General features: G+C 40.9%; 1 protein-coding gene across 1 annotated transcript in view; it reads left to right on the top strand.

Moving 5' to 3' along the window:
- Positions 1-2,736: 2,736 nt before the first annotated feature.
- lrp2b (low density lipoprotein receptor-related protein 2b) overlaps positions 2,737-27,591 on the top strand; it is a 47,832-nt gene continuing 22,977 nt past the window's right edge. Inside the window, exons 1-41 of the mRNA XM_049563839.1 lie at positions 2,737-2,845; positions 3,674-3,790; positions 4,418-4,534; positions 4,852-4,995; positions 5,471-5,587; positions 6,721-6,849; positions 6,944-7,113; positions 7,341-7,564; positions 7,882-8,088; positions 8,204-8,406; positions 8,686-8,826; positions 9,189-9,398; positions 9,600-9,792; positions 10,475-10,600; positions 10,730-10,860; positions 11,739-11,876; positions 12,100-12,375; positions 12,483-12,722; positions 12,807-12,929; positions 13,099-13,215; positions 13,299-13,676; positions 13,905-14,153; positions 14,325-14,533; positions 14,705-14,889; positions 14,974-15,202; positions 15,580-15,757; positions 16,095-16,223; positions 16,550-16,716; positions 17,028-17,171; positions 17,634-17,743; positions 18,254-18,431; positions 19,191-19,404; positions 20,254-20,490; positions 20,616-20,807; positions 21,017-21,489; positions 22,130-22,577; positions 23,370-23,535; positions 23,646-23,804; positions 23,902-24,191; positions 25,664-25,867; positions 26,225-26,467. Coding sequence (XP_049419796.1) covers positions 3,691-3,790; positions 4,418-4,534; positions 4,852-4,995; positions 5,471-5,587; positions 6,721-6,849; positions 6,944-7,113; positions 7,341-7,564; positions 7,882-8,088; positions 8,204-8,406; positions 8,686-8,826; positions 9,189-9,398; positions 9,600-9,792; positions 10,475-10,600; positions 10,730-10,860; positions 11,739-11,876; positions 12,100-12,375; positions 12,483-12,722; positions 12,807-12,929; positions 13,099-13,215; positions 13,299-13,676; positions 13,905-14,153; positions 14,325-14,533; positions 14,705-14,889; positions 14,974-15,202; positions 15,580-15,757; positions 16,095-16,223; positions 16,550-16,716; positions 17,028-17,171; positions 17,634-17,743; positions 18,254-18,431; positions 19,191-19,404; positions 20,254-20,490; positions 20,616-20,807; positions 21,017-21,489; positions 22,130-22,577; positions 23,370-23,535; positions 23,646-23,804; positions 23,902-24,191; positions 25,664-25,867; positions 26,225-26,467 — 7,888 coding nt within the window. The 5' untranslated portion in view covers positions 2,737-2,845; positions 3,674-3,690. The remainder of the gene's footprint in view (positions 2,846-3,673; positions 3,791-4,417; positions 4,535-4,851; positions 4,996-5,470; positions 5,588-6,720; positions 6,850-6,943; positions 7,114-7,340; positions 7,565-7,881; positions 8,089-8,203; positions 8,407-8,685; positions 8,827-9,188; positions 9,399-9,599; positions 9,793-10,474; positions 10,601-10,729; positions 10,861-11,738; positions 11,877-12,099; positions 12,376-12,482; positions 12,723-12,806; positions 12,930-13,098; positions 13,216-13,298; positions 13,677-13,904; positions 14,154-14,324; positions 14,534-14,704; positions 14,890-14,973; positions 15,203-15,579; positions 15,758-16,094; positions 16,224-16,549; positions 16,717-17,027; positions 17,172-17,633; positions 17,744-18,253; positions 18,432-19,190; positions 19,405-20,253; positions 20,491-20,615; positions 20,808-21,016; positions 21,490-22,129; positions 22,578-23,369; positions 23,536-23,645; positions 23,805-23,901; positions 24,192-25,663; positions 25,868-26,224; positions 26,468-27,591) is intronic.

Genomic DNA, 27,591 nt, shown 5'->3' with positions numbered 1-27,591 from the left:
TCACCCAATAACAACTTGGATCAGCTCCAGCCCCCTCGTGACCCTTAAGAAGATAAGCAGTTCAGAATACTAATGGATGGATGGAAATTACTCCAAAGTTCTGAACACAAAAGCGATATAAATTACATGTCTCTGTACTGACTGAGACATCAATGATCTGTTTCTCAACGACTGGCTGTACACTCCAAGGTCATAGGATGTACTGTTCATTCATGGTGAAGAATTAACTATCCTTTAATGGCTGAATCACATGTTTTAAGGTCCAAATGTTGCACACAGAGTGCATCCACAGCCGTCATAAACATGGTAACTCATTTGTCAAGGAAACAGTAAAAAGCAACATGGACATTTGACATTGTAACAATAATAAATGTGTAATTGACATCTGTAACTAAAACCATTCAGAATGAGCCCACATTATATATAGAAAAATGAACTATGACAGGTGTTTTAAGTCCATCTTTCTGTCTGTCTGTGTGTTTTCTGTAGGAAGATGTAGCAGTGATCAGTTTCAGTGCACCAATGGACATTGCATCGACAAAGATTGGAGGTGTGATGGGACTAAAGACTGCGCAGATGACTCAGATGAGCTGAACTGTCGTGAGTATTACAACCAATCAAAACCATCATAAAAACCCGGTGATTTTACAGATTCACCAGACAGACAAATGTGAATGTCTGTGTAATAATCTGTTAACTGGGAAAAACAAACAAAACAAAACAGAACAAAAAAAAGCACTTTAATTGACATGTTAACTCTTTTAATGTTTTGATCTTTGTGGCAGCGCCTCCATCATGCTCTGCGCAGGAATTTAAATGTGTGACAAGTGGAGAATGCATCCGTTTGGAATTTGTCTGTGATGGAGACGAGGACTGTGTCGATGGCTCAGATGAACAAAGAGCTTGTGGTATGCAAAGTGATTGTTTGTGTGCTTTTGTTAAACCTGTGAGACTGAAAAAAAATCATACATATCATGAAAACTGGCTCAAGGTACAGCATGTAAACACTGATGTCATCTAAAAGCTTATGGAATATCACAGGGCACCAAAAGTTGCCTGCCCATGTGCAGTAATGAAGAGTAACACCACTAGGTGGCCACATTAACTCACTAAAAAACTAAAGACTGTCAATAGGAAAATGCCTTTAGTCCAAAAACTTGAGGTAAGAAAACAGTTCCCCTAACTTTATTATTAGTTTAGCAGAAAACAGATTTTGGCCTCTGTAGGTCAAAGTTTTGCTGTGATTTCTTTGATAAATGCTTTTTGCATGCCTTCCGTAGCTGAAGTTGACAATCTGCCCTTTTAAGCATGGTGTCATTTCACATTCCTAAATTAAAAGTCTGCTACATAGCACTTCATAACAAAAGCTACTCACATGCTCATGGTTCAGGTGGACGGACCTGCCGCCCAGACCAGTTCACCTGCGAGGACGACCAGTGTATCCCCATCACATACAAATGTGATCATGTAAAGGACTGTGTGGACAACTCTGATGAGAAAAACTGCAGTAAGACCCTTGCATCTACAGTAAACTAACTACACAGTACTTTGATAGGCTACCAGTCCAAAATGTCAGATATTTTTGTGTACCCTTGACTAAGCTTTTGTTTTTCTGCAGACTATCCAAGTTGCACTCAGAAGACATGCGCTAATGGGGCCTGTTACAACAACTCTCAGCACTGCAATGGCCTGCAGGACTGCAGAGATGGATCTGATGAATTTAACTGCAGTGAGTAGATGAGACTCACAGCAAACCCCAATGTTCAAATGGCAGTGATGGTTTTGCAGATACTTACAAATAAATATGTTCTGTTTTGTAACACTTGACAAAAAATGTAATCAGTATACATCATTTGGTTATGTTTAAAAAATAAGATTAAATTCTGTGAAAAAATACTTGCTTAATATGACATGGTAGGTATAGAGCAGTGATAGAAGAGTAATGTTTACTGGGATGAAAAATTCTGTCTGCTGCAAAACAAACTACCATGTGTATTTATTTAGGCCACAGCCAAACATTATTTGTTGTATGTGACTTTCTCATACCAACAACATCATTCAAACAATGAAAATATAGATTATCAAGTATAACCATCTTATTTACTTTCCCACTTGGCCACCTATGTCTTTCAACATTGATATTTGGTTGAATTTAGGTTATGACGTAGGGTGACAAAAATTCAATGTCAGGACAATATGCCAATGTCAATTGATGGAGAATACTGATGACATTGATATTTTGTTGTTTCTAAGTTGTGTTGATAAGTAACCAAAATCTAACATCTTCCAAATGTCGTAAGCCAACATCATCTTGGTATAGAATAACAACATTTAGACCAAACCCGACGTCTACATAAAGTCCACATTATGTTCAATTCTAACATTGTTAGACATTAAAAATATATTAATACCGACTGAAATTCAGCTTCTGTTTGATATAATAGTTCAACGTCTCTCTCAAGTCCTATCATCTGGTTTAACATCTGCTTTAATATTTGCTATGACAAGACACTCATATTTTCAGTGTTGTACAATGTAGGAAGTAGTGTATCACTTCCGGCCGCCATCTTCGTTTGGTTAACGGTTTAAGCTAGCTAGCTAATGAGCTAAATTGCAGCTATGGGAAGGGTAAAGAAACCTTCATTAATGAGCAGCAGAGTGAGAATTTTTCAGTCCAGCTGGATAGAAGAGTGGTCCAATAATCTGTGAATATACTTGAAACAGCCGTGAGTGTTGTTAAACGAGTAATGGTAACTTGAACGTATTCGTTAGCTAACTTTAGCTAACGGTAATCCTCAGTGTCCATGAGGCGTGTTAACTGGTGTTGGAAATCGCTAAAGCATATGTATGTATTTATTCACTGCTTTCCCTTCATTTTATCTTTAAGCTATTGTTATGTTTCCTTTCCTCTCACTGGACGGTGCTGTAATGTAAATGTTGACTCACGTCACTGTAAGTTACAATTTTGACATAACATTAATGCTACTTATACTTTACTTAAGTATTTCCATTTCATGCTAATGTTACTTTATACTTCTATTCCACTTAACAGTATAGAGAAATAATCCACTACATTTATTTGACACTAATAGGAGCTAGTTACTTTTCACATGTTAAAACATATGCTATTACGCAGCAGCAGTATTATACTACTAACGCCCAAATAATGTCTAAAATTGTCTCCACATTCACAAGCCACAGCATTAAAATGCTCTTACATGTATTTATTGGTGATAACAACAGATAACATAATAGATTTTTACATTGTGAGATGAGCCACTCTGCTCAGTGAGTATATAAATGCAATTTGCTTGTCATACTTTCACTTGAGTATCATTTTGAAATCAGTACTTTTACTTGTAGGTAGGTAGGTATTTGGTGGTATTTGTACTTTTAGCTAAGTAAAGAACCTGGGTATTTCTTCCACCTTTGGCTATGCATCATTTCATGGTAACAGGGATATTGTAACATTACAGGTAGTTTCTAACGTTAAAGCTCAACCTTTGTACTTTTGATTCTTTTTTAATTTTGCTTCGTCATGATTTCGGTGACCCAGAAATTTAAATTCAGCTGTTGCTTTACATTAGGTTGTGCTTAGTTCAGTTAGAGGTTTTGACTTCAAGTGTGCCTCAGTTATTCCTGAAATAATTAACCACTTCTAAATTCTTTTCAGCCACACAGCACTGTCCCATGCATCAGTTTGAGTGTGCAAATGGCGTCTGTATCCCTAATTCTTTTGTGTGTGACCACTGGAACGACTGTGGGGACAACAGCGATGAGCAACACTGTGGTAAGGATGAGAGTGATTCAACAGGGTTTTAACAGGAGAGCAACTCTAAGGACCATCATGTTGATTTGTGTCATCATTTCAGTAAGTCATGAGAGATTGTGTTTAATCACAGAGGACAATAGTTAGGTTGACAGTGTTACCTTGTTACAAGACTAACCTGTTTTCAAACATTAAGGGTTGACTGCATTCCCACTTATCTAAATTCACTGTTTTTGTATGTTCAGGTTGCTCAGCAGTGTGATACTAGGTCCAACGGTATACAGTATCGAAACATTGCATTTTAATGCTATAAAAAATCTTCAAACATATGCAATAATTGCAAATTTTAAGTAAGATAGGCCCATGATTTTAGGTACTGTGGGTGTATAAAGATGGTCAACATTTTTTTTTGTAGATATATTTACAAGTAGATTGACATCCTTCTCAAAAGTTAGGCAGAAATCCAAAAAACATTTCACAAATTTTGGTTGGAAAATTTTCAAGTGCAATTGTTGTGCACCTCCTTTGTATTTATTGTTTAGAAAAGAGTAATTCAAAGCCAATTTGATTGACATACTGCTTATATGCCCAGAAGTTAAATAATAATAATACTTGCAAACATTAAAGCCCCATCACTTTATTTTTAAGCGTACCCGAGCTGTGGTGGCAGTCAGTTCACGTGTTCCAGTGGCCGCTGCATTCCTCAGAACTGGGTGTGTGACCATTTCAACGACTGTGGGGATTACAGTGACGAGAAAGGATGTGGTGAGAAATCTTGTTCTTATGGTTTGGACTAATAGTTTGAACTGGAAATTTAGTACAAACAAGAGTGAATCATGTTGGTATAGTTGAGGAGTTCAAAAGTGATTAACACAATGACAAATGATTGCTTAAAGTAATGGAATAACTCCTTATTAGAAACATGGTAGCAGAAAACTTTTAAGAAATGTAAACAGTGTAGTTATTTTCAAATTTTGACACATCTTTAAAATAGAAAACTGCTTTTTAGCATCATTTAAAGAATGCCATGTGGAAATATTTCTTGTTCATGATATAATCGGAGGTGTTTCTGTGGTTTTTAGACAGTAACTCTCGAGACTGTTATCCTGGTGAGTGGGGATGCCCAGGCTCGTCTGTATGTATACCAGTGGGAAAAGTGTGTGACACCAAACCTGACTGTCCTGGAGCAACAGATGAGACCAACTCCACCGCTCAGCAAACCTGCAGTAAGTCACACAGATGTAAATGTTTCATGTGGGTTTGAAAAATCTGCAAATATGAGTCCCACATTAAACTACAGAAAACTTTGAAGAATGCTGCAGTGTATTCATATTACATTTGTATTTATGCCTGCAGAGAAAATAGCTAATCAGACGAAACTAACTGAATTATATGTTGCCCAAGTGAGAGAGACCTGGTCACGTTAAAGTTAAACATCCCACATTTACAGCACTTACACAGAGCTATAAATGTAAGTGCACGAGTTTGAGACATTATAGTGCATTGTACTCATAAATGTTTCTCAGACGTCAGCAGCTGAAAGTGTGATGCAATGATTGCTTTTACCTCCCTTATCACTGCCTTCACACACACCTGGTTTAAGATTAACTTTTTCTGGTAATTGTGAACACTAACGGCCTCCAGACTCAGTTGATGATAGCAGTAATGCTGGTCACGATACCGTGTGATTTTTACTCACAGGCCTGGATCGGTGCTCCACTTTGAGTTGCGAGTACCTCTGTCACCCATCTCCTCAGGGAGGTTCTTGCTACTGCCCTGATGGTTTTACTGTAGCCAATGACAGTCGAACCTGTGTAGGTAAGTGCCGCGTATACATCTATATTTTAAATATGAAACGTGTAATGTAGTTAAGCAACAGGACAAAGTGGTACTATTCATCAAAACAGCACTTAGTAAGAATGAGGTGATAAATGACGCTGGATCTGGAGAGGTTAATATCTGAATTTTCCTGACATTGTTGCAAGATCTGTGGCTTACTTTTTTTATTTAGATGTTCCAACCCAGTCAACAAGTGCACCTGTCGTCAGCTCTCCACTGTCTGTCTTTCCTCCCCTCTGTTTAGCTCCTGTGATTGTTAACGTGTAGGGCCACCTTTAGCCCCGCTCACCTCAAAACACATCACACCATAAATGACACCAAAAGACAGTATGACACTGTTTAGTTACGTTATCTACCAAAGTTATGAGCACTCGCTTTATTTCAGCTCAGTGCGAGAATGCGAGTCTTTGTTTTTGCTGTCATCTATGCCGCATTGTGTTTTTCCACGGGGACAACCACAATCACCACTGCAAGTATAAGAAAAGCCCCACGAGCAAAAAGCCAGTAAGAGTATTTATTAATGTAATCAAAACTAGACACTCAGCAGAACACAGCTCATTCAGGTAGTACAGACACAGGATGCGCTGAAGCAATAAACACTGGAGAATATTCTCTTAAGGGAATAGAGAAACCCCCTTGAGACAGTGACAGCCAACAAAGTTAAAGAGAGTTTGTGATTTCATACTTTGGTTTTTTTTTTTTGTAAAAAAATGAAAAAATATTGAAGCACAGCTCGGATGCAGAGAATCTTTTTTTCTTAATGCGTTGCAGAGCTATTAAGTTGTGAAGTGTTTACACTGGATTGATTTTAATAACTTTAAAGTACTTGAAGTGCACTGTGCAGCTGTGTGATTAAAAAAAAACTTGATCAGGACATCCCTAATTTTTATAATACCTTACAGTAAGTAACCCAGACCTTCAGTTTTTAATTTCAGCTTGTTGTGATAAAGGGAGCACAGATGTCTGGGTCAAATTATCTCTTAACATGAGTCAGCCTACAAGAGTTGGAATTACTGGTTTAATTTCACGGTACTATGGTTGCAAATTACTGGTATAGATCCTCATCCTAATGGCTCAAACATAAAAACATGGCTGTTGGTTCTATCGTCCAGACTATAATGACTGCCAGATCTGGGGGATCTGTGACCAGCTGTGTGAAGACCGTCCTGGGACACACCACTGCAGCTGTGCAGATGGATACTTCCTGGAGCAGGGTCATATCTGCAAAGCCAATATATCAGGTACAGGAAGTCACACATCACACAGTAGATTCGTACAATATGTAACTTTAACTTTTGGAAATAATACAACAGCTGAGGTGCTTTTTGTTTCCAGTTGGAATGCCACAGCTCATTTACACTGACGGGGGTGATGTGAAGATGGCTGATATACATGGACGTGTAGTCAGAACTCTGGTGCCGGCCCAGGGCAGAGGTTATGCTGTAGGGGTGGCAGTTCACTGGCACAGCGAAACAGTCTTCTGGAGTGATACATACACCAAAAAGGTCAGTCTGAATCATCGTCTGATGACTTTTAGTGATGACAGTATTCTTTCCCCTCACCTTTTTCAAAGCTTATTTTATATGACTGCCAAAACTCCAGCTTTCTGTTGGCCACTGGAAAGCTGTGTCAGAGCAGCTGTGGCTTATATGCTTTTGTTAAGGGCACTAAGGCAGTGGTTAAGTTGGGAAGAAAAACATACTCATCCTAAGCCTTGTCATTCTTTTTCCAGGTGTACTCTGCCAACTACAATGGGGATAACATTAAGGAGATTCTGACTGCTGCGGTCCACAATGTCCAGAACCTTGCTGTGGACTGGCTCAACTTCAAGCTCTATGTCTTAGAGGCAATGATGGAGCGTATCGACATGTGCGACTTTGATGGTGGGAATCGGGTCACACTGGTGGCAGAGAACCTTCAGAGTCCTCATGGTCTCGTCCTGGACCCAACAGTGGGGTGAGTTTAAATGCTTTATTCTTTTAATCGGTTTTGATCGGTTGGTTTGTTTGTGTTATTGTGTGACTTTGGCATTCTTAAGGGTTATGGATTCACCAAAGTCACACAATAACACAAACAGAGTAAACAATCTTGGCAACAGTAGACCAGCAACTCCTGTATTCTGTGAGGTACAATTAATGTTTATGTCAAAGGAGTCTGGTGGAGAGTGTTGATGGATAGAACAGCTTTAGTCCCCCAAGTGGAAAGGATTTCAATTGAATCCTGTATAACTTATAAAGCACCCCTTTACATCTTAATTTTTTGTTTGTTTGCAGCTACATGTTCTTCACAGACATGGGTTATGCTGGTGAGCAAGTGAAGCTTGAACGTGCCTTCATGGATGGCACTAACCGTGTAGAGCTGGTGAAGCGCAGACTCGGCATTCCCATGGGAATTACTCTAGACATTGTCACCCAGAGGATCTACTGGTCTGACAGCCACTTCGACACAGTGGAGACTGTCACCTATCATGGTTTGGACAGGTAAAGGTTGCACTGAAGATGTTTTCAGTTATTGAAGATTTATTCCTAGCTGTAGAGTAGCTTTAAGCTAACAAGGGAAACAATGGTGTCTCTCCTTGATGGTGTTGTTTCTCAGGAAAATCGTCCTCAACGGGGGAACCCAGGCGCCACATCCTTTTGGAATTGCTTTGTTTGAAAACCACATATTTTTCACTGACTGGACCAAGATGGGTGTGATTAGAGCTAACCGCTTCAGAGACAGCAACCCAGCACTCCTCTATCGTACTTCAAAGCGACCGGGCCATGTTGTAGTCTCACACTCGGTCCTGCAACCTGCCGGTAAAAAGATGCACTTCCACACTGTAAAAAGTAGATTGAATTCAGTGGTCAGATGCCCCAGTTTTCTGCTGCTCACTTAGAATTAATTCCTGCTGAGCTTTTGTAAGCATTTCCTATTTGGTTTCACTGTCATTACTCAGCAAATTATTATTACTGATCATGGACCAAAAAGTGCAACCCACTCTTTCCTTTTTCATTTGTCATGTTTATGAATTCATACTGCACCCACACGAAAAACAACAGTGCTCATAAAATGACCACATCTGTCATGCCTTTCAGTGATGAACCCTTGCGGCCGACACAACGGTGGTTGCCAGCAGATTTGTGTGTTGAGTCATCGCTTCGACAATGACGGTCTGGGCTACCGCTGCAAGTGCCGCCATGGTTACGACCTGCACTCTGACCTGCGGACCTGCTTTAGTGAGTTTGACCTGCTCTTTAAAGCTGAACTATTACTCACTTCATATTAGTTTCTGTGTCCTGCTGTCAGATGATTGTTGTCTTTTTAATTAGTCATAAAACAGTCAATGAAAGTTACATTATAATACACACATTTTCTAAATTGATTTTATTTTATTTCATCAAAGGTAGTGTTTTCAAAAGGTTTGCTAATCAAGGGAATACTATGATGACTTTGGCCTATGAAATAAAGTTATCCATAGTTACCAACATTATTCTTAAAATCATATACAGCATATACTTTGTCTGAATTAAATCTGAATTAAATTCTTTAGACAGTGTACTTACCTGCTAGTAATCATCCCCACTCACTCTCTGAACAGAGGTGAAGGAGTACTTGCTGTTGGCCACGTCTCTGGGAGTGCGGGGAATCCCACTGAACTTATCCCTCCAGGAGGACATCACCCTGCCCCTCACTGGGCTCGGGACATCTTTCTCTGGCTCTGCTGTGGAGTTTGACAGCAAGGATGAAGCCCTTTTCTACAACGACAGGTCCAGAGGCCTCGTCTATAAGTCGAACCTCGATGGCACTGGTTAGTTTTTTTGTATTTGTGTTATAAAGCACCATTACAAGGGTACTAAGTGAGTTCACATGTAAAAGAAATGTTCTGTTTTGCAAAATGATTGTGTACAATAATTTGTTGTCCATATGATATAGATATAGTTATAGTATTACATTTTGTCTTTCAATGCTCTATTCACAATCCTTTCTGTTTTTCTGTGTGCATTCTCAGTCCAAGAGATTCTGACAGGCTCCAGAGTGGGAATGATTGATGCCATGGCTTACGACTGGACCTCCAAAGTCTTGTTTTGGACCGCAAGCAGCTACAAGTCAGTGGTGGCCTTCAGAGTCACAGACAAGTCGAGACGAGACATCGTGACGGGACTGAGGAACCCCAAAGGAATTGCAGTGCATCCCACGGCTGGGTGAGTGCTCATATTTATTGATTGGTGATTGGTTGGCTCTGAGGAGATTTTAGATTGCAGCAGGGGAATTAAATACATACACATTACAGCACAATCACTGGTTTACAACCTTGGCGCTTAAACATCACAGTCTAGTGAGGGCAGTGCAGAAATATCTGTCATTGATATCATGTGCATGCAGTATTTTCAGTATCAGTTTTTAAACTAACTAACTCTTTTGAAGTGCAAAACAGATCAATATACAAGCAGTGTGAAAATGTTTTTCAGAGCCAGGAGAAAATAAAATAAAGAATAAAGAAAGAATCTTTCATCACAAATATAATCTCTCTGCCTTGTTTTTATTTCGACTGACTCAGAATCTATTTCTTTACATTTTCAAGGGATGGCTATGAAATAAGAGCCGTAATATAACTTTACACATCCAGAGAGTTAGAGATAAGGGTCAGTATAAATAAAACAAAACAAAAATACTTGTAACAGGTTGCCTTTGCATAATTGCACATGTTACATTGAGATATTTGGACAGTGGACATAGAAGTGAAAACAATTGGAAAAGAATAAAAATAGTAAAAAAGAAAAAAAAGGATGTTTCTTCAATTCATTACCTTAACAAAGTCAGGTCTCAGAGGTTTGACATATTGCATCCTTTTTTCCTATTGTCTAATCAAACGTTGATCCACAGCTACTTGTTTTGGTCTGACTGGTACCGTCCAGCGGTCATAATGAGAGGCTACACTGATGGCAGCAACGCTGTTCCTCTGGTCAACACAACACTGGGATGGCCGTATGGACTTTCTGTCGACTATGAGTAAGCACAGTGATGACCCTAAGTGAACAATTCTCCATCTTGTTTCAAGGAATAAAATAATGTGTGTTGTGTGAACTACAGTATGCCTTTATGTTCACTGGTTGATTCCCTGTGATTGGTTGTTAACAGAACCAACAGGCTGTACTGGGTGGATTCCCAGTTGGACCAGATTGGTCACATTGGCATTGAAGGATATAACAGGCAGACATTTACCAACATTGGCCAGATCACTCAACCCTACTCTCTAACAGTTTATTCAGGTGAGTCTCGGTCTCTTCTCATGACCGCTACTTATTCTAGTGCACCTATATTACACATGCACAATATAATTCAAATTGTATGATGTAATTCAGGTTTATCTTCAGCAATAGTACCTAGCTTTATTATACTTAATACTAATGCTTTAAACAAGTGTAAAATCTGAATGGTTCCTTTCAGCCATATGGGAGTGTTGTGCATAATATCTGTTTCTATTCTGACTGGACTTTATGTTAATTAAATAGCTTTTACCAAACTTTCTTTCCTGGTAAAAACTGAATATAAAATAATAAGTATGTTTTCTTTAGTGTATAATCACCTAAAAATAGGAATTGTTGGGTTTTCGTTTACTAAGAATGAGATGTTTATATCTGCATAGGGAGCCGATCCTTGTACACAGAGTCTGCCATTTTTCATTGCCATGTTTCTACAGTAGCCCAGAGTGGACAAACCAAACACTGTTCATGATTGGCACCGCAGTTGGCAGCCCCTTCACAAAGACTAGCCTTGAAAAACATTGATATTTTAACATGAAACTGCTTTATTCAGTATTTTTACTGGTTTTAATCACCTGATTCATTTGTTTTGGAGACAAAGAGACTTCTGTGGATCATTTTTGTCTCAGTAAAAACCTCCTGAACAATAACCATTGAAGGAATCCGAACTGGGAGTTCATGCTTGGCACATGGCAGAAGTTCCAGCTGGTTGAGGTCTACAGTCCTCACTGTTAAATGCCACTACATCCTACACACTCCTCCTTTATTGTGCCTGTTCTAAAGTTACTCAAGACTCAGTTGTTATATTTTGTGAATGTGGAATTATTTTGAGTACCTGTGCTATTTAAAAAAAAAATGCTGAATCATATATTTCTGTCTTGCAGACTACCTGTATGTGTCGGATACAAGGACCAGAGCTGTGTTTGAGATGAGGAAGAGGGATGGAGGAGGAAACATTATGATCAGACAAGGAGTCACTGGCATCATGAATGTCAAGGCCTACACAGCTGACCTCTACAGCAGTAAGTTTACACGCAGGGGGGCTACACACTGTTCTACAGAAACTAATGCAGAGTAGGGGTGGGGATCTCTAGGCACCTCACAATTCGAGATGAGATATTAATATTGCATTCTTGAAACAGAATAGTCATTGACTGCAGGGCCAGGGTGATAGTTGTGCTGTGTGTTAGCCAGGTGTAATTACCCAGAAACCCACTGACTACTTCTTCATCACTCTGCTGACAGAATACCCCAGCCAGTGCAGTGACTCCAACGGGCTCTGCAGCCACTTCTGTTTCCCGACTCCCTCCAACGGTCGAGTGTGTGGCTGTCCGTACGGCATGAAACTTAAGCCCAATCAGAGGGAATGCATCAAGGACGATTCTGTTCCCCCACCTGACAACAACTGTGGTGACTACGCCTTTGAGTGTGACGAAGGGCGCTGTCGGCCCAACTCCTTCCGCTGTGATGGAATTGTTGATTGTGTCGATAAGACTGATGAGGCCAACTGCACTAATACAGGTGAATGTAAAACACACAAAAAAATGTGTGTTTGAAGAGAAGTTAAAGGAAATTATTGAGCAAACCATTGTATTAATCCGTATGCCTGCTTCATATATCTTCACCAGGAGCAACCTGCTCTCCAAATGCATTCACCTGCAACAACAAGCACTGCATCTATTCCAGTTGGCGCTGTGACGGCATGGACGACTGCGGCGACGGTTCTGATGAAGTAAACTGTCCCACTCGTGTCCCTACCACTTGTTCCGCCAGCTACTTCACCTGCGACAACAACAGGTGTATCTCTAAGATGTGGGTGTGTGACGGTGACAATGACTGCGGCGATGGCTCTGATGAACACAACTGCAGTAAGTATGAAGGGACAGTCTAATTTCAGCTCAGCCACCTTGCTCAGTGCTGTTTTACTACAAACATACATCTGTGATTGACAGATTCAACCATCACCACCTGCCCTCCTTCCTACTTCTTGTGTCCTGACCACCGCTGCATCCACAACTCGTATGTGTGTGATGGAGACCAGGACTGCCTGGATGGCTCTGATGAGAAAAACTGTGGTAGGACTCACTATAACTTCACTGTTTGTTGTGTTCTGTTTCATCCATGTTGATCATTTATCTAAGATATTTTTGGGTTTGTTAACATTTTTTAGAGGTAGCATGGAGATGAGTTAAATTTTTCAGTTTACTTATCTTACCTTCACATATCTCTCCTTTCCACCTTAAGAGTTTAACTGTAACAGCTATGAGTTTGCCTGTGCCAGTGGGGACCAGTGTGTCAGTTCGAGATATCGATGTGATGGAGTGTTCGACTGCAGGGACCACTCTGATGAACAAGACTGTCGTAAGTTTGCAACATTATATATAGAAATAAATAGTTACTCTAATTTCTCACAGCCTTTGATTAGATATGTCTTGCCCATCCAGCCACTCAGATTCCAGGCCTCTGCCACGATGACGAGTTCCAGTGCCAGACCGATGGTTTCTGCATACCAGATGAGTGGGAGTGTGACGGCCATCCGGACTGTGAGGATGGATCCGACGAACACAACTCCTGCCCGCCCATCACCTGCAGATCCAACTATTTCCAATGTACCAACAAGTTGTGCATCCCAATGAGCTGGTTATGCGACGGCGACAATGACTGCAGGGACATGAGTGATGAACAGAACTGCCCCACCCCGCCATTTAGGTGCCCCGCCGGACAGTGGCTGTGCCCCACCGACCAGGTGTGCATAGCCCTGGACAAGGTGTGCAATGGCCAGAGGGACTGCCCCAATGGAGCAGATGAGTCACCTATCTGCAGTGAGTTTTTGAAATGTCATGCATTATATGTCATATTCATGCCTCAGTCAAGAGTATTCATTGGCTGAGTTAGCTCCCCTGCTAAAAACAAGCCAAGTTATGCTAGCAGGAGATCCACTTGCAGCAGGCTAACCTGAACAGGTGCAACAGCGCCATACAGCACTAAAATTCAGAAACAACAAATACAGCACAATGGCCAATACTAACTCATTGTCTTATTTCATGAAGACCAAGAGGACTGTGCACTAGACAATGGGGGCTGCAGTAACGGCTGTGTCCAAGGACCATTTGGGGCTCAGTGCACGTGTCCACCAGGATTTCAGCTCCTCAACGACTCCAAGACCTGCGACGACATCGACGAGTGCCTGATCCCAGGTTTCTGCAGTCAGCAATGCTACAACGAGAGAGGAAGCTTCAGGTGTCACTGCTCACATGGTTACCTCCTGGAGCCGGATGGTCGCACCTGCAAAGCTACAGGTAAGCAACAGACATCACATAACAGGTAAAGCTGCGATTAAACAATGCTCAATTAATGTAATACCAAGAAAAATCGGAAGTGAAGTCAACGATTTAATTATCCTCTATGTGGAGTATGGACCTGTCTACACAGAGAAACACTTTAGTAATGAGATATTTTTCTGCCCCTAGACCAACTAGCAGCTGTTCTTCTGGTTGCCAAGCGAAGCCAGATTATCGCCAATCGAGTCAACATGAGACCACCTCAAATGCGTCCAGTGGTGAGCGGTTCAAGCATCGTGACCGTAGACTTTGATCGAGTAACTTCCAGAATCTACTGGGCCGATGCCTCGCAGAAGAAGATATGGAGTGCCTACCAGAATGGCACGGACAGACGGGAAGTAAGAGAAATGATATCACAGATGCATAGTCACAAGACGTTGTGACTGCTGGTCACAAAGTTTCTCTGAAGGGTAGAATTTGAACATAGCTGCTGTATAGGAACACAAGGACCAACATAAACTAAATCGAACTGGGCAGTATTCTCAGTGTTGAATGTGTCTCTGTTCTAGGTGTTCTCCAGCGGTCTGTTGGTACCAGAGACTATAGCTGTGGACTGGGTGGGTCGTAACCTTTATTGGACCGACTCTCTCATGGAGAACATCGAGGTCTCCACTCTGGATGGTCGCTTTCGAAAAGTTCTCCTCACCAAGAATGTTACCAGCCCCCGCGGACTGGTTTTAGACCCCCGTAACTAGTAAGTAGAAACTGAGACGGACGTTTAGATGGTTTTTAAATTTATATTGCATCGCTATATTTATTAAACTGTCATTCCTCCCAGCACTAACCTGATGTTCTGGTCAGACTGGGGTCAGAACCCCAGGATCGAGCGGGCAGACATGGACGGAGCCATGAGACGAGTCATCGTCAGCACTAAGCTGTACTGGCCAAACGGCCTGGCCCTGGACTACACCACACGTAGGGTGTACTTTGCTGACGCCTACCTCAAATATATCGACTACTGTGACTATGATGGCAATAACCGGCATCAGGTCATAGCAAGTGACATGGTAGGTATAGTCTGATTTGGTTGTTTAGAGGAAACATTTTTTTCCCATGGTGCCAAATCATTAATCAAACCAGGAACAAGAAAACAACAAAAGATGGGGCTGTATTAGGATTGTAATAGACCAACAACTGTTACAATTTTATTATCCCTTAAATAAGTTTGGTTCCTACATACAAGTATCATTATTACTGACATGGACTAATGTACAGTGGGGGGAATTAGAGATGTGTCATCCACCTTTACATAAAGTCTATGGTGCAAACGTACCAACATAAATCAGGGTGGTGATGAATCTGTTGCATTTGAGCTTAAAATAAAACTTTGGGTGAATAAAGTTAAAAAAAAATAATGTTCTTGTACATGCCCATCTCACACCAGGTTCTCCAGCACCCACACGGTATGACCATTTTCGAGGACAGCATCTACTGGTCGGAGCGCTACACCAGCAAGGTGATGAAGACGAACAAGTTCCATGGTGGCAACATAACTACTCTGATGAACAATGTCTACCAGCCCATGGGCATCGTTATGGACCATCCCGTTAAACAGCCTACAGGTAACTTCCAATTAAACAACAAATCTTTTTGTATACTTGGAGATTGTAGAAGTGTATTGAAATGCTGTGTTTTGATGCAGTGTAGGCAGGTGAAAGCATTTCCTGTCCGTTATCAGTGAGTATAAACTGAGCCTTGTAGAGTTGAGGGCTGACTGTGTATCTTCTTGAATGCATGCCCCTAAAGTTTTGCAGACATGTTAGTGTCTTAAAAAAAGTAATGCATGTAAAAACTCCACTGCAGCTAATTTTAGTGTGACAAATTGGGTAGTTTTTTGAAATGGTATATTGAATATCATTTTAAGTCTGATTGAAGGTGACGCTGAGATTTTGTTTTCAGCCATCAACCCATGCAGAGAACACCTGTGCACTCAGCTGTGCCTGCTGTCAGGCATCAGACCCAGGTACTACTCCTGCCACTGTCAGTCGGGCTGGAAGCTGGCTTCTGACAAACGTACCTGTGTCAAAGGTAAGGTTGTGTATTTGTTTTTTTCATAGTAGCTGTTGTGTTTTACATTACATGTGATAAAAATCAAAGCTAATTTTCCTGGGAGATTGTACTAGCTGTCAGACAGAATTGCATAGGGCATAGTGAAGCTAACCAATCTTCATGCTGATGGTGTCTTTATTCTATAGTCATTACACTGTGCAATGAACATGTAACACTTGTCTTTATCTATTTGTAAGTGTCTAGTTCATTTTTATATGAGTTTATTAGTGTTTCTGCTAAAATGTATACTCTCTCTACAGCTTACCACCCCTTAGTTTGAGTTCCCATCTTCTGTTCTCTTCTAGATGAGACCCCCTTTTTGATGGTGGTGAGAGATTCAGTGATTTTTGGCATTCCCCTGGACCCTGCTGACCCCTCCAACAATGCATTGCCCCCTGTGTCTGGCATCAGCCAGGGGAGGGACATTGACTTCGATGACCAACAGCAGTTAATCTATTGGGTGCAGAGCACTGTGAGTGGAGGTCTTTAAATGAACCTTGGAGAAATGTTTTAGAATATGTAGAATGAATTCAGTTTGATGCGAGGATCATTTTTGATTACAGTGTGTTATTACAGGTACTTGTGTAAATCATATCCCTTATTATACTTGAGTAGTATCTCTGTTGAGTTCATTATTTCCATAACATCTAATGGAATTTTATGGTTAACTAACGATATTTACTTATGCATATTTCCTGCTGTGTTTTGGTTCTTTTTTTGTATCAGTACAGATTCTAAAGATCTTGTTCTTAAGCGTGGTCTGTGATTTTACTCTAATGTCAGGGCTCTATATGGCAAGTAAAAACCAGCGGTACCAACAGGTCTGAGTTTGCTCCAGCAGCTTTCCTGGGCTCACCTTCTGGTCTGGCTTTTGATTGGATAAGCCGAATAATGTATTACACCAATCCTACTGCTAAAGCCATAGAGGTAAGCACCTTTTCTTTACAGATGTATATTGGATATCTTCTTGGTCTGATTTAATTTCTTTATTTTATTTAGTAAGTATATAATTATTTTTATTGATTTTAATTTAGAGTTCATATTTACCTCTGCCAAGATGGTCTGTAAGTCAGCAAGGTTACAGAAAAACAAACTGCCTAATTTTCATTAAAGTTGGTGGAAGAGTGTAGCGTGGTCTAAGAACATATATATAATTGTAGAGTGGATCAAAATCGTAGGATAGATACACAAATGATTTTTCTCTCAAGCAGTCTTGGAGGAAAAGGTGACTAGCATTAGTTCTGACAGAACTAACAGTATTAATGGGGTTTAGCTCATACTCACTGGGGTGACCTGGGATGGAACTGGAGTGCCCTACTAGTTTACCATGTGTGGATTTTTGTGCCATATATCAGTGTTTTACCATTGAATTTCTGTTTGATAACTTAGGTTATCCGTGTGGATGGAGACCAGCACTATAGGAAAACCCTCATCACTTCCAATGGTAAACCGGAGGGAGCAGGAGAGCCCTTTGGAATAGCCCTGGATCCAGCCCGAGGGTAAAGCCTCTCTTCAACCTATTGAGTATTTGCTCTATTACTTGAATTCAGTGACATGGGATAAATAATGGAAGGAGCAAATCATCAAGTGTCGATTCTGTGGATAGAATGGTTAATGAACGATACTTATTGATTTTAATGTAGGTAGTTGCTGGCACTTGAAAGACAGAGCCAGTAGAGCAGAACGTGATTGATTGGACAGCATTAATTGCGCAGACAAAAGCAGGCTGACAAGGACAAAGTGATCTCATTGTATGGAAGACCATTACGTAATTGGAAATTAAGAGGATTTATTTATCTGGCAACAGCATCTCAATCTCAGTGATGTTTCTTGTGATATAAATAACCTACCCAGAACCATAAGCAGTAATAGGTAACATAAGTGTTTGCACTTGTATCTTAACATTATTGTACAAAAGGTAAAAACAATCAGTCAAAACCTGTTGATACAAACTGCACAATGACTGACTCTCTTGAGTTGTTTCTCACATTTACACTTTTTCCTTACAGGAAATTGTTTTGGACAGACAAAGGGTCAGACAGTGGAGTTCCACCAAAGGTCAGCAGCGCTGACATGGACGGAGGAAACCTCAGGAATCTCTACACTAGTGGCCTGGCAAATATAGGACTCATCACTGCTGACATCTCTACCATGAAACTGTACTGGGGTGTGGCAGGCTCAGGCGTGGTACGTACAGTATACGCAACATGGCTGCATTTTAGGGATGTCGATGGGAATAAATTCTCCTAAAGTGAGTTTACTCACCTTTTTATTTTTTTGAAGAAGTTTACCCATGTTTTCTTTTCTGTGTAGTTTACCAAACTTTTTTGTAAATTTCATAGACATGTTTAGCCCGTTTGATACTTAACACCTTCACACTATACAACAAGTAATTTCCACCCCAATAGTGTGACGTGTTGAGACAAAGCTTATATTTTTCTGCCTTGCTGGCGATAACTGGGGAGGAGGCATTATGTTTTCAGGTGTCCTTCCATCCATCCGTAGCAACATCCCTCCATCTGTCCGTCTGTATGTACGCCCCATTCTCTTTAACGCGGTATCTCAAGAAAGCCTTGAGGGAATCTTTTCAAATTTGGCACAAACGTTCACTTAAACTTGATGATGAACTGATTAGATTTTGGTGGTCAAAGGTCAAGGTCACTGTGACCTTGCATTTATCTCATTCTCTTGAACATGATATAGCAAGAAGACCTTGGGGGGATATCCTCAAATTTGGCACAAACGTCCATTTGGACTTGAGAATGAACTGATTAGAATTTGGATGTTGAAGGTCAGAGATCTTGGGTGTCCATTTTAAAACACGCTAATTGCATAGATTTTCTGTGCTGCCAGTGGAAAGATATGTGGGAAGTATCCCTCGTAGTTGTCATCTTCATCCTGGTTCTGATTAAACTACTTGGTCTCACTCCTTCATTGTTTGCTCAGATCGAGAGTGGCACCATGGATGGAGTTAGCCGTATGACAGTAGTGAGTGGCCTGTCCCATCCTTGGGGGCTGACGATCTACCAGAACTACCTGTACTACACCGACCTGGACTACGAGGTCATTGAGAGGGTGGACAAGGGCACCGGTGCCAACATGGTGGTGATGAGGAGCGGCATGTCTGGCCTGCGAGCCCTCAAAATGCATGCCAGAGACAGTAAGTGAAATAGCTGCTTTTTAATTTTAATTCTGCAGTGTCCGTCCTTGAGCTTTTTGTGGTGTTTTCATGTGGACTGTTATATTATGCAACAGATAATTACTGCCAGTGAGTGAGCGAGTAAGAGTGTAGTATCCTCCTCAAGGACAGAACACAGCGGGATCGAGCACCACTTGTATTTCATCTTTTGAATGTAGCTTTTGTGATGATAAGACCTTTTACCATTACAGTCGTCATAGTTCCTTCTTTTTAAATCAAGATAACTACATAATTAGAATTTTGTAAAGATTGGAATAAGTCTTTTGTCTGTCTCTTTTCATCTCTGTGTGTGTATTAGTCATCAATGATAAGTAAAAAACAAGTTGATAATGTAGTGGGCAATGGAGGGATTCATATCATTTGAACTAATGTGCACAGTTGTAATTCAATGATTCATAGATATATATCAATTGATAAATAGTTATATAATAAATGCTGATAATAATAATGACAAACTTTTTCCTAAAACACAGTTATAATGTACAGACGAATTAGATAAATAAAAATTATCTAAAAAAAGGTGTGTTTTTAAAAGTGATTTAAACAGGTTGACCCATGCCTAAGGGATTAAGGTGCCAACTATATACCTCAAGGTCTCTGTTGCATATCGCTCTCCCTCAATCCAAACTTTAGTTTAGATAAAAGATTGAATGTTGTAGGAAGGTGTCAGACATTTTTACATCAGGTGAAAAACTACAGCTTCCTTTCTTCTTCAGGTGTCATTTTATCATCCATTACACTACAGTAGTATGGACTCATGTAATCCTGTCATGCTCACCTCCACCACTATCTTCCTCTCTGCCACCTCAGACTCAGCAGGGACCACCAACGCCTGCAGCTCCAACAACGGGGGCTGCCCCCACCTCTGTCTACCCAAACCAGGCAATCAAAAGACCTGTGCCTGCACCACCGGCTTTCACCTCTCTCAAGATGGATCCCGCTGTGAACAGTTTGAGTCTTTCGCGATTGTCTCCACGCCCAAATACATCCGTGGCTTCCACATAAACAGCTCCGACCACTCTGAAGCCATGGTGCCTGTCGGTGGACGTATGTTGGCTTGATACTGTTCTGTATTATAGTGTTCCAGCCTGTTACGCACATTGTACTGCTTCTTCTGTAAATTGTTGGCTGTAAATAACCAGTTGATGAAAGCTCATGTCTGTCTTTTTCAGCTTCCTACTTTATTAAAGGCAAGTTGGACCTCCATATCAAGTCTGGCTTTGTATACTGGATTGACAACAGCACCTCCACCTCATACAGGGGGATCTTCAGGGCCAGAACAGATGGAGGGCGTTACAGCACTGTCCTCAACACAGGTGTTGGAAGAGGCGGCATCCTTGGCTTTGCTGTTGACTGGATTGCAGGTATAAAGCCACTCAACCATTAATTCATTTATTCATTATATTACCAATTACTTACATAAAAATAAAAATTAAAAATATACATCACTAAATTGCTGAAGTGTATTAATTTTATGCAACACTGAACTATATTACCATATCAAGCACTTAAGGTGTGCATCTCTCTGCTTTCAATAATCTAATCTTTCCCATCTCTCCATTAACTCTCTCAGGTAACTTATACTTCACCAATGCCTTTGAGACTGAAACCTTCCTGGAGGTCCTCGCCATCAACACCACCTACCGAATGATCCTCCTCAAGTCCACCCAGGACCGGCCCCGTGACGTGGCTGTCAGCCCCAAGCTTCGCTACCTCTTCTGGACCGATGGTGGCCAAACACCCAAAATTGAGCGAGCCCTGCTAGACGGCACCAACCGCACTGTGCTGGCATCAGGGAGCCTAGCATCACCTCACGGCCTCACCATTGATTACACCAATGATTTCCTCTACTGGACAGATGACGTTCTTGATATGATCTCCCGAATGGCCACAGACGGCACACAGAGGCAGATTATCCGCTACGGGAGCCGCTATCCATCCCCAGGAGGGATGGCTATATTTGGAAACTACATGCTGTGGGTGGATAAAAAGCTTGGAAAGCTCTTACAGGCCAGTAAGGACCCAGCCAACACCGACCAGCCAGAGGTGAGAGATAAATCCGCCTGATTTAACACAGTTTTATCTTTGGTGATGATACTGTTTTGTGATCTTACAATGAATTAACTGAATAAGTTGTGTAGTTTACACACTTTGGTGGGTAAACACAATGTGTGGGCTCAAATATTAATGTTACTACAGTCCATTTATGTTAAAATTTCCTGATGTTAGAACCACTTGCATGTAAACATTGTTCAGTTAGTTGTACACAATGTTGTCCTAGTTTTCCAGACATTATAAGGGCTGCTACTGATGATTATTTTCATTATGAACACGTCTGCAGATTATTTTCTCTATTAATTGATTCATTCTTTGGTCCAAAAAATTGTAGAGACTGCTGTTGCAATTTTCTGCAGTCCACGGATATAACTACAAATGCCTTGTTTTGTCTGACCAACAGAGAAAAGTTCAAGATCCTTAAATTTGAGAAGCTGAAACAAACAAATAATAATCTTTAGTTGCAGCTTTGGTTTCATTGTGTCCTGAAAATGATTTATTTAGAAAAATTTCTTAAGTAATGTCTAACGACAGACACAGACAGACTATGTTGAGAGCAATTAGTGATCCTGCTGTGAATGTACTATGCCCATTCCACTAAATAACAAAACATTTTTTTCAATGCCACCAGGTAATCCGAGACAGTCTTGATGGGCTCATTGATGTCGCTGTCTTTGATGCTCATGTCCAGCCCACATCTGCTAACCAGGTGGGCTTTAACCCATGTCAAGAAGATAACGGACGTTGCCAGCAGCTCTGCTTTGCCATTGCAGGCCAGGAGAAACCAAAATGTGGTTGTGCTCACGGGTCACTCCTTAGTAATGGAGTGACATGTGGTTACGGACTGGATGAGTTTCTGGTTTTCACCACAGACTACACGCTGAATAGCTTGAGGTTAGATCCTATGGATCACAGCACCCCCTATCCAACGGTGAACTTGGGCTACAACTTGATGGCTTTGGATTATGACTTCAAGGAGAAGCGCATTTTCTTCACCCAGTATAGTGGAATTGGTCGGAGCAAGATTGGCTACATCACCACGACATCCATCACCAGCCCGCCTGTCATCATAGCTTCAAGTGAGTTTAGCATTAATCACGACGTAATTACTTTCACCAAGGAGGTCATATATTTGGCTTGGTTTGTGCCATTAGTTTGGGCCAAGGAGGGCCATTTACACCCATCCCTACGATGTGATATTATGGATCCCACTTTGTGCTGTGATCTGTGATAGGCTAGTACTTGTCATATTGATGGGTAGAGGCCAGAAGCAGTTAGGATTAAGGCAAAAAAGGTCATGGTTAGATAGCATCGTTGGCTATGAACACCTTGTTGCTTGCCTCTGCCTAAATTCTGGAGTGGATCCAAATCACAGGGCAGACACACAAGTTAGTTTTCACTTTGCTGTGTATGACATTCATAGTCTGGGATGTGTTTGTACCTGGCTCTGATGTGCAGTCATGGAGGTGCTGACAGAGGTAACCGTGTGCTCATACCGCAGTACTGTACTTTCGTATTGTCCCGTTTTCCCATTAACGCCCTGTTTGAGTAGTGTGCACTGCAAATGGTGGCCATTGGCTCGCAAGTGGGGACATAATAGTAGTTCGCTGCTAAATTGATATTCTGAATGTTGTATATTGCGCCTTCATTATTGCGAGATATGATATTTGGCCCTGGTGGACGTCTGTGCTCTCAAAGTGCCTTTCAGATTGTTGCAGTGCTCCCTTCGTTGGGACTCAATCTTATAATACTTTTTTCTTACTGTTTTATCTTTTACTCTCTTCTCTCATCCTGTTCATCTTCTAATTTCCTTTATGATCTTATCGTTGTTTCTTTTCTTAATATCCTCTCCTCTCTGTTACACCACTCAGATTTGGATGACCCAGAGGGATTGGCGTATGATTGGGTCAACAAGCGTCTGTACTTTACTGACTACTACAGCCGCAATGTCCAGTCCATGGGGGCGGATGGGATGAACCGCTCAATCATCGCCCATGCAAACCGTCCCAGAGGCATCATCGTTGACCCCTGCTATGGGTAAAAGCAACAGACCAATACTTCACTACCCAGTGTCTACAGATGGACGTAGATAATTTCTGTACTCTAGAGTTCATCGGCCCCCTTCTCACTCTGCTCTCTGTGCCCAGTTACCTGTACTGGACTGACTGGGGCTTTCCAGCTAAGATTGAGAGGGCCACACTGGGTGGAAACTTCCGGACTGCCATCATCAGCACCAGCCTGACAACGCCCAATGGTCTGTCTCTGGATTACGAGGAAAGGATGCTCTACTGGGCTGATGCCTCATTGTATGTTCAGTTTTTTAAATATATACTATGCTGTGGCAGATCCCATACTGCTCACATTTGTCTGACAACTCCTCTTCTCCCTCGCTGCTTCCCACAGAGATAAAATCGAGAGGGCCACTCTGACTGGTGAGAACCGACAGGTGATCTTGCAGGGGGTCATGTACCCGTACGCCATGACTGTCTTCCAACAGGACATCTTCTGGACCGACTGGACTGAGAGAGCCGTCTTTAGGGCTGGGAAGGATGATGGCTCTGGCTTCGCTGTGCTGGTCCAGGACCTTCAGTACCGACCAAATGACATCCATGTTTATGCCGCAGCGAAGCAGGAGAGCTGCTCCAGCCCCTGTCAGCAGTTCAACGGAGGCTGCAGTCATGTCTGTGTGCCCGGTAAGAGCAGACTTCTCCTTGTGGACAGTTCACACTTTACAAGACCTTGCCGAAATTTCGTTCCACACAGATTAAAATAAACAAATTCATATTCATCGTTCATCAGTGGAATTTTGAACGTTTTGAGTTTCAAAAATTAACTCGTTAATGGTAATTTCTTATATTTTTACTGCCCACTTGCCAAACTAAATTAATTACTTCATAGTACTAGTATATGTATATGATTCACCACTTAAACAATGTATTATATTATGCAAAACGAGGTGCAGTAAAGGTATACTGTAGATGCATGGAAATTTTATTTAGCCTGCCTGAACCAAATCATGCAATTGTTCAAAATAAATAAACAAATACATTTCTTATGCTTCCAAGGGAGCTTATAGAGGCTCCACCACTGCTTTTATTATAGTCGCTATAGCTGAAAGATGAAAAATGGGAAAAAAAACATTAGGACTTCGTGGCTGTTAGATTGGAAAAATTAAGCATCTATTTTTTCTTCAGCTTTTTGTTTTATTTTAGCGATATGTAATATCCCACAATAATTACCGTTTCAGCAACATCCAATACCTATTTGTTTGTACATTACCGCAGGCACGTCGCACTATGTGTGGCTGTGATCCACATTTTAACCCTGAAGAAGAGCGTGTTTATCCAGCTTCCAATTTTAGAGATGCAGCAGTAAGAGAGGAAAATAAAACAAGAGCACGACACTGTGAGCAAGTAATGCAGGCAAGGCCATGGGTAAAGCAGATTCAGTGATGGCTGAAACTATCCAGCAATTTGTTTGAGGCACAATGTCAAGCTTCATGCAAGCACTCGAAAAAGTATTCATGCCCATCGAGTAGTTTGCAGTAAACTGAAGGATGAAGTGTTCCTTTATGCGTTGAGAAAATTCTCAACTAAAAAGACTAAATGTCTGTGTAGGCAGATTTATTTGGTCACACAATATTTTTTTTCTTTTGGCAGTATAAAAAGGTCTTGAAAGTTCTTAAATTCATACTTAAAAGATGTACAGATACCCTGGTTACACATCAACCAACAGGAAAAGACTGATTATGCAGGTGACCTGCCTCAGATATCTAAAATTGTGAATAAAGCTTCCTCTGGATATGTTGCTTTATTTGCTGCCCAAGGGACAGTTATTTTATGCATTTGACTCATCATTTTTGGTGCCTGACATTTAGGTTTATAAGAAGCAGTTCTTTTTAACTATAAAATGTTCCATAAAACCTCCTGAACTGTTAACAATGGTAGACACAATATGGGATAGTGTTTTATTTTTCAAGTGAGTTTTTAATTGGAAGTTAGAACTTTGCTCATTAAGACATCAGAGCAAGTAGAGAAAGTTCAGAACATCCCAAACAACACAAAGAGACACGGTGCTGCTAATTAAAAAAGACAGATTGCCTCTGTGATCCCTTCAGTTCCTCTCTATTCTTAAATTCCCTCACCTCCCATTATCTCCCCTGCAGGTCCGCTGGGCCCAGAGTGCCAGTGTCCTCATCAGGGGAAGTGGTACCTGGCCAACAACGGCAAAGACTGTATCGAAGACAAAGGGAAACGCTGCCAGCCAGAGCAGTTCACCTGCCTTAATGGTAACTGTATCTCAGCACGCTGGAAGTGTGACGGTCTCAACGACTGCCAGGATAACTCAGATGAGCTGGAGAGAGTGTGTGGTGAGAGATGAGGTTTCGTCTGTCTTAAAACAACTACAATGTTGAGTGGACAGAGAGAAGTAAACCAAGTAAACAAGCAGATTTAAAAATGTTGTACATACACACTGAAAATGTTTTTGCAGTTTAACCTCCCATAAGTTATTAAATGTGCTCCACAATGCTAACCCAGGAAAAGGACACACACATTTTGATATCAGCTTTGACCGCTAGTTTGTAATATTGCTAAAATAATAATGATCGTTAAACTTTGGGTTGCACCTCCTTCTTGCTCTTGAAGAAAAGAATGAGCAGAAAGCCTAAAACATAAACATTATGGCAAGAAAAGTAAACCAGCACTGTGTTGTTCTTCCTGCCCAGCCTTCCACACCTGCTCAGCCTTGGACTTTACCTGTGACAATGGGCGCTGCGTACCGCTCAGCTACACCTGTGACTACACAGACGACTGTGGTGACAACAGTGACGAGCGAGGCTGCCCCTTCCCCACATGTAACCCTGCTACGGAGTTCACCTGCACCAATGGACGGTGCATCAGTGCGGACTTCGTCTGTGATGGCCACAACGACTGCCGAGACAACTCCACCTCTGACGAAATCAACTGCCGTGAGTAACGATCAGGCCGATCAAGGATTTAATTTATGAACTGATGGAGTGATTAGGCTGGGATATGAGATACACGTGTTGCAAAACTGGAAAATGGTTTGGAAATTGTTAATTTTTTATAAAGCCGCTCACACAGTCATCTTTAGAGAGCGATCCATCTTTTAAGCTTCTTCAAATTCACTTCAAATTTAATTTCCCGGATTCAAATGCAGAAGGTTATCCTCTCCATTACAAAAAATTCATAAATTAAATCATACTAGTCTTGTATAGATGGGGTGTCTGGCTTCAGCCATTTCTTTGTAATTGCTTTCTAGCAGCTTCACTCAGTATTCAAAAGAAGTATTTTGTTTTAACATTTGTAGCTGTGAAATGTAGAAGCCCAAAATGGAGTTTGCCCCATTTAAAAGTAATTTTATCCCAAATACAGTCACAAACTCTGTATAAATCCCATGTCAAAATGTATTTACTTTTGGACAGGCCCAAAACAAGTGGTAGTAATTGACTTCTTGGGAGCCACTGGGTCCCAAGAAGCCAAACATTCTCCATGAAGTCAAGCTTGATATCCTTAGAAAATGAGAGCTAGCACAATATCAGATTTTTTACTACATGATTATCATGGCCAAAAGAGTTTTTTATTATCCTAATAGCTATAAAAAAATTTGGAAAAAAAAAGAAAAAAAAGCAATTGGTCAAATTCTTTCTTTCTTTCTTTCTTTCTTTCTTTCAAAATCTTTAACTTTATTTATTGATCATTTTATCTCCTTTTTGTAAAATGAATTACACTCAAAATATGAGTGTAGAGAGGTGTAGAGAGAGTCTGTAACCACAACTGTACAAAATAGTACAAAAAGAGCAGTTACACTAAATGAATAGTGAAAAAGGGACCAGATGGCTTTGAGGGAGGGAGACAAAGTGAGAATGGAAAGAAACTGAAATGATTAAGAGAGATTTAAGAGGCACTGGATAATTTACACGATATTATCTTTGGTGTATTAGTAACATGATATCAGTATTTCGTTTTTATAGATCATGGTTATCGTCAATACTTATATCGCAACATCCTTAACTGAAAATTGAAAATTGAGAAGCAGTCTGGACAAAACATCCAGACTGTTTCTCAAATG

The sequence above is a fragment of the Epinephelus fuscoguttatus genome, linkage group LG20 (genome assembly GCF_011397635.1).
Source record: "Epinephelus fuscoguttatus linkage group LG20, E.fuscoguttatus.final_Chr_v1".
In the NCBI taxonomy this organism is placed as follows: Eukaryota; Metazoa; Chordata; class Actinopteri; order Perciformes; family Serranidae; genus Epinephelus; species Epinephelus fuscoguttatus.
The sequence above is the reverse complement of the archived record's forward strand: the minus strand, read 5'-3'. Positions and strand labels throughout refer to the sequence as shown.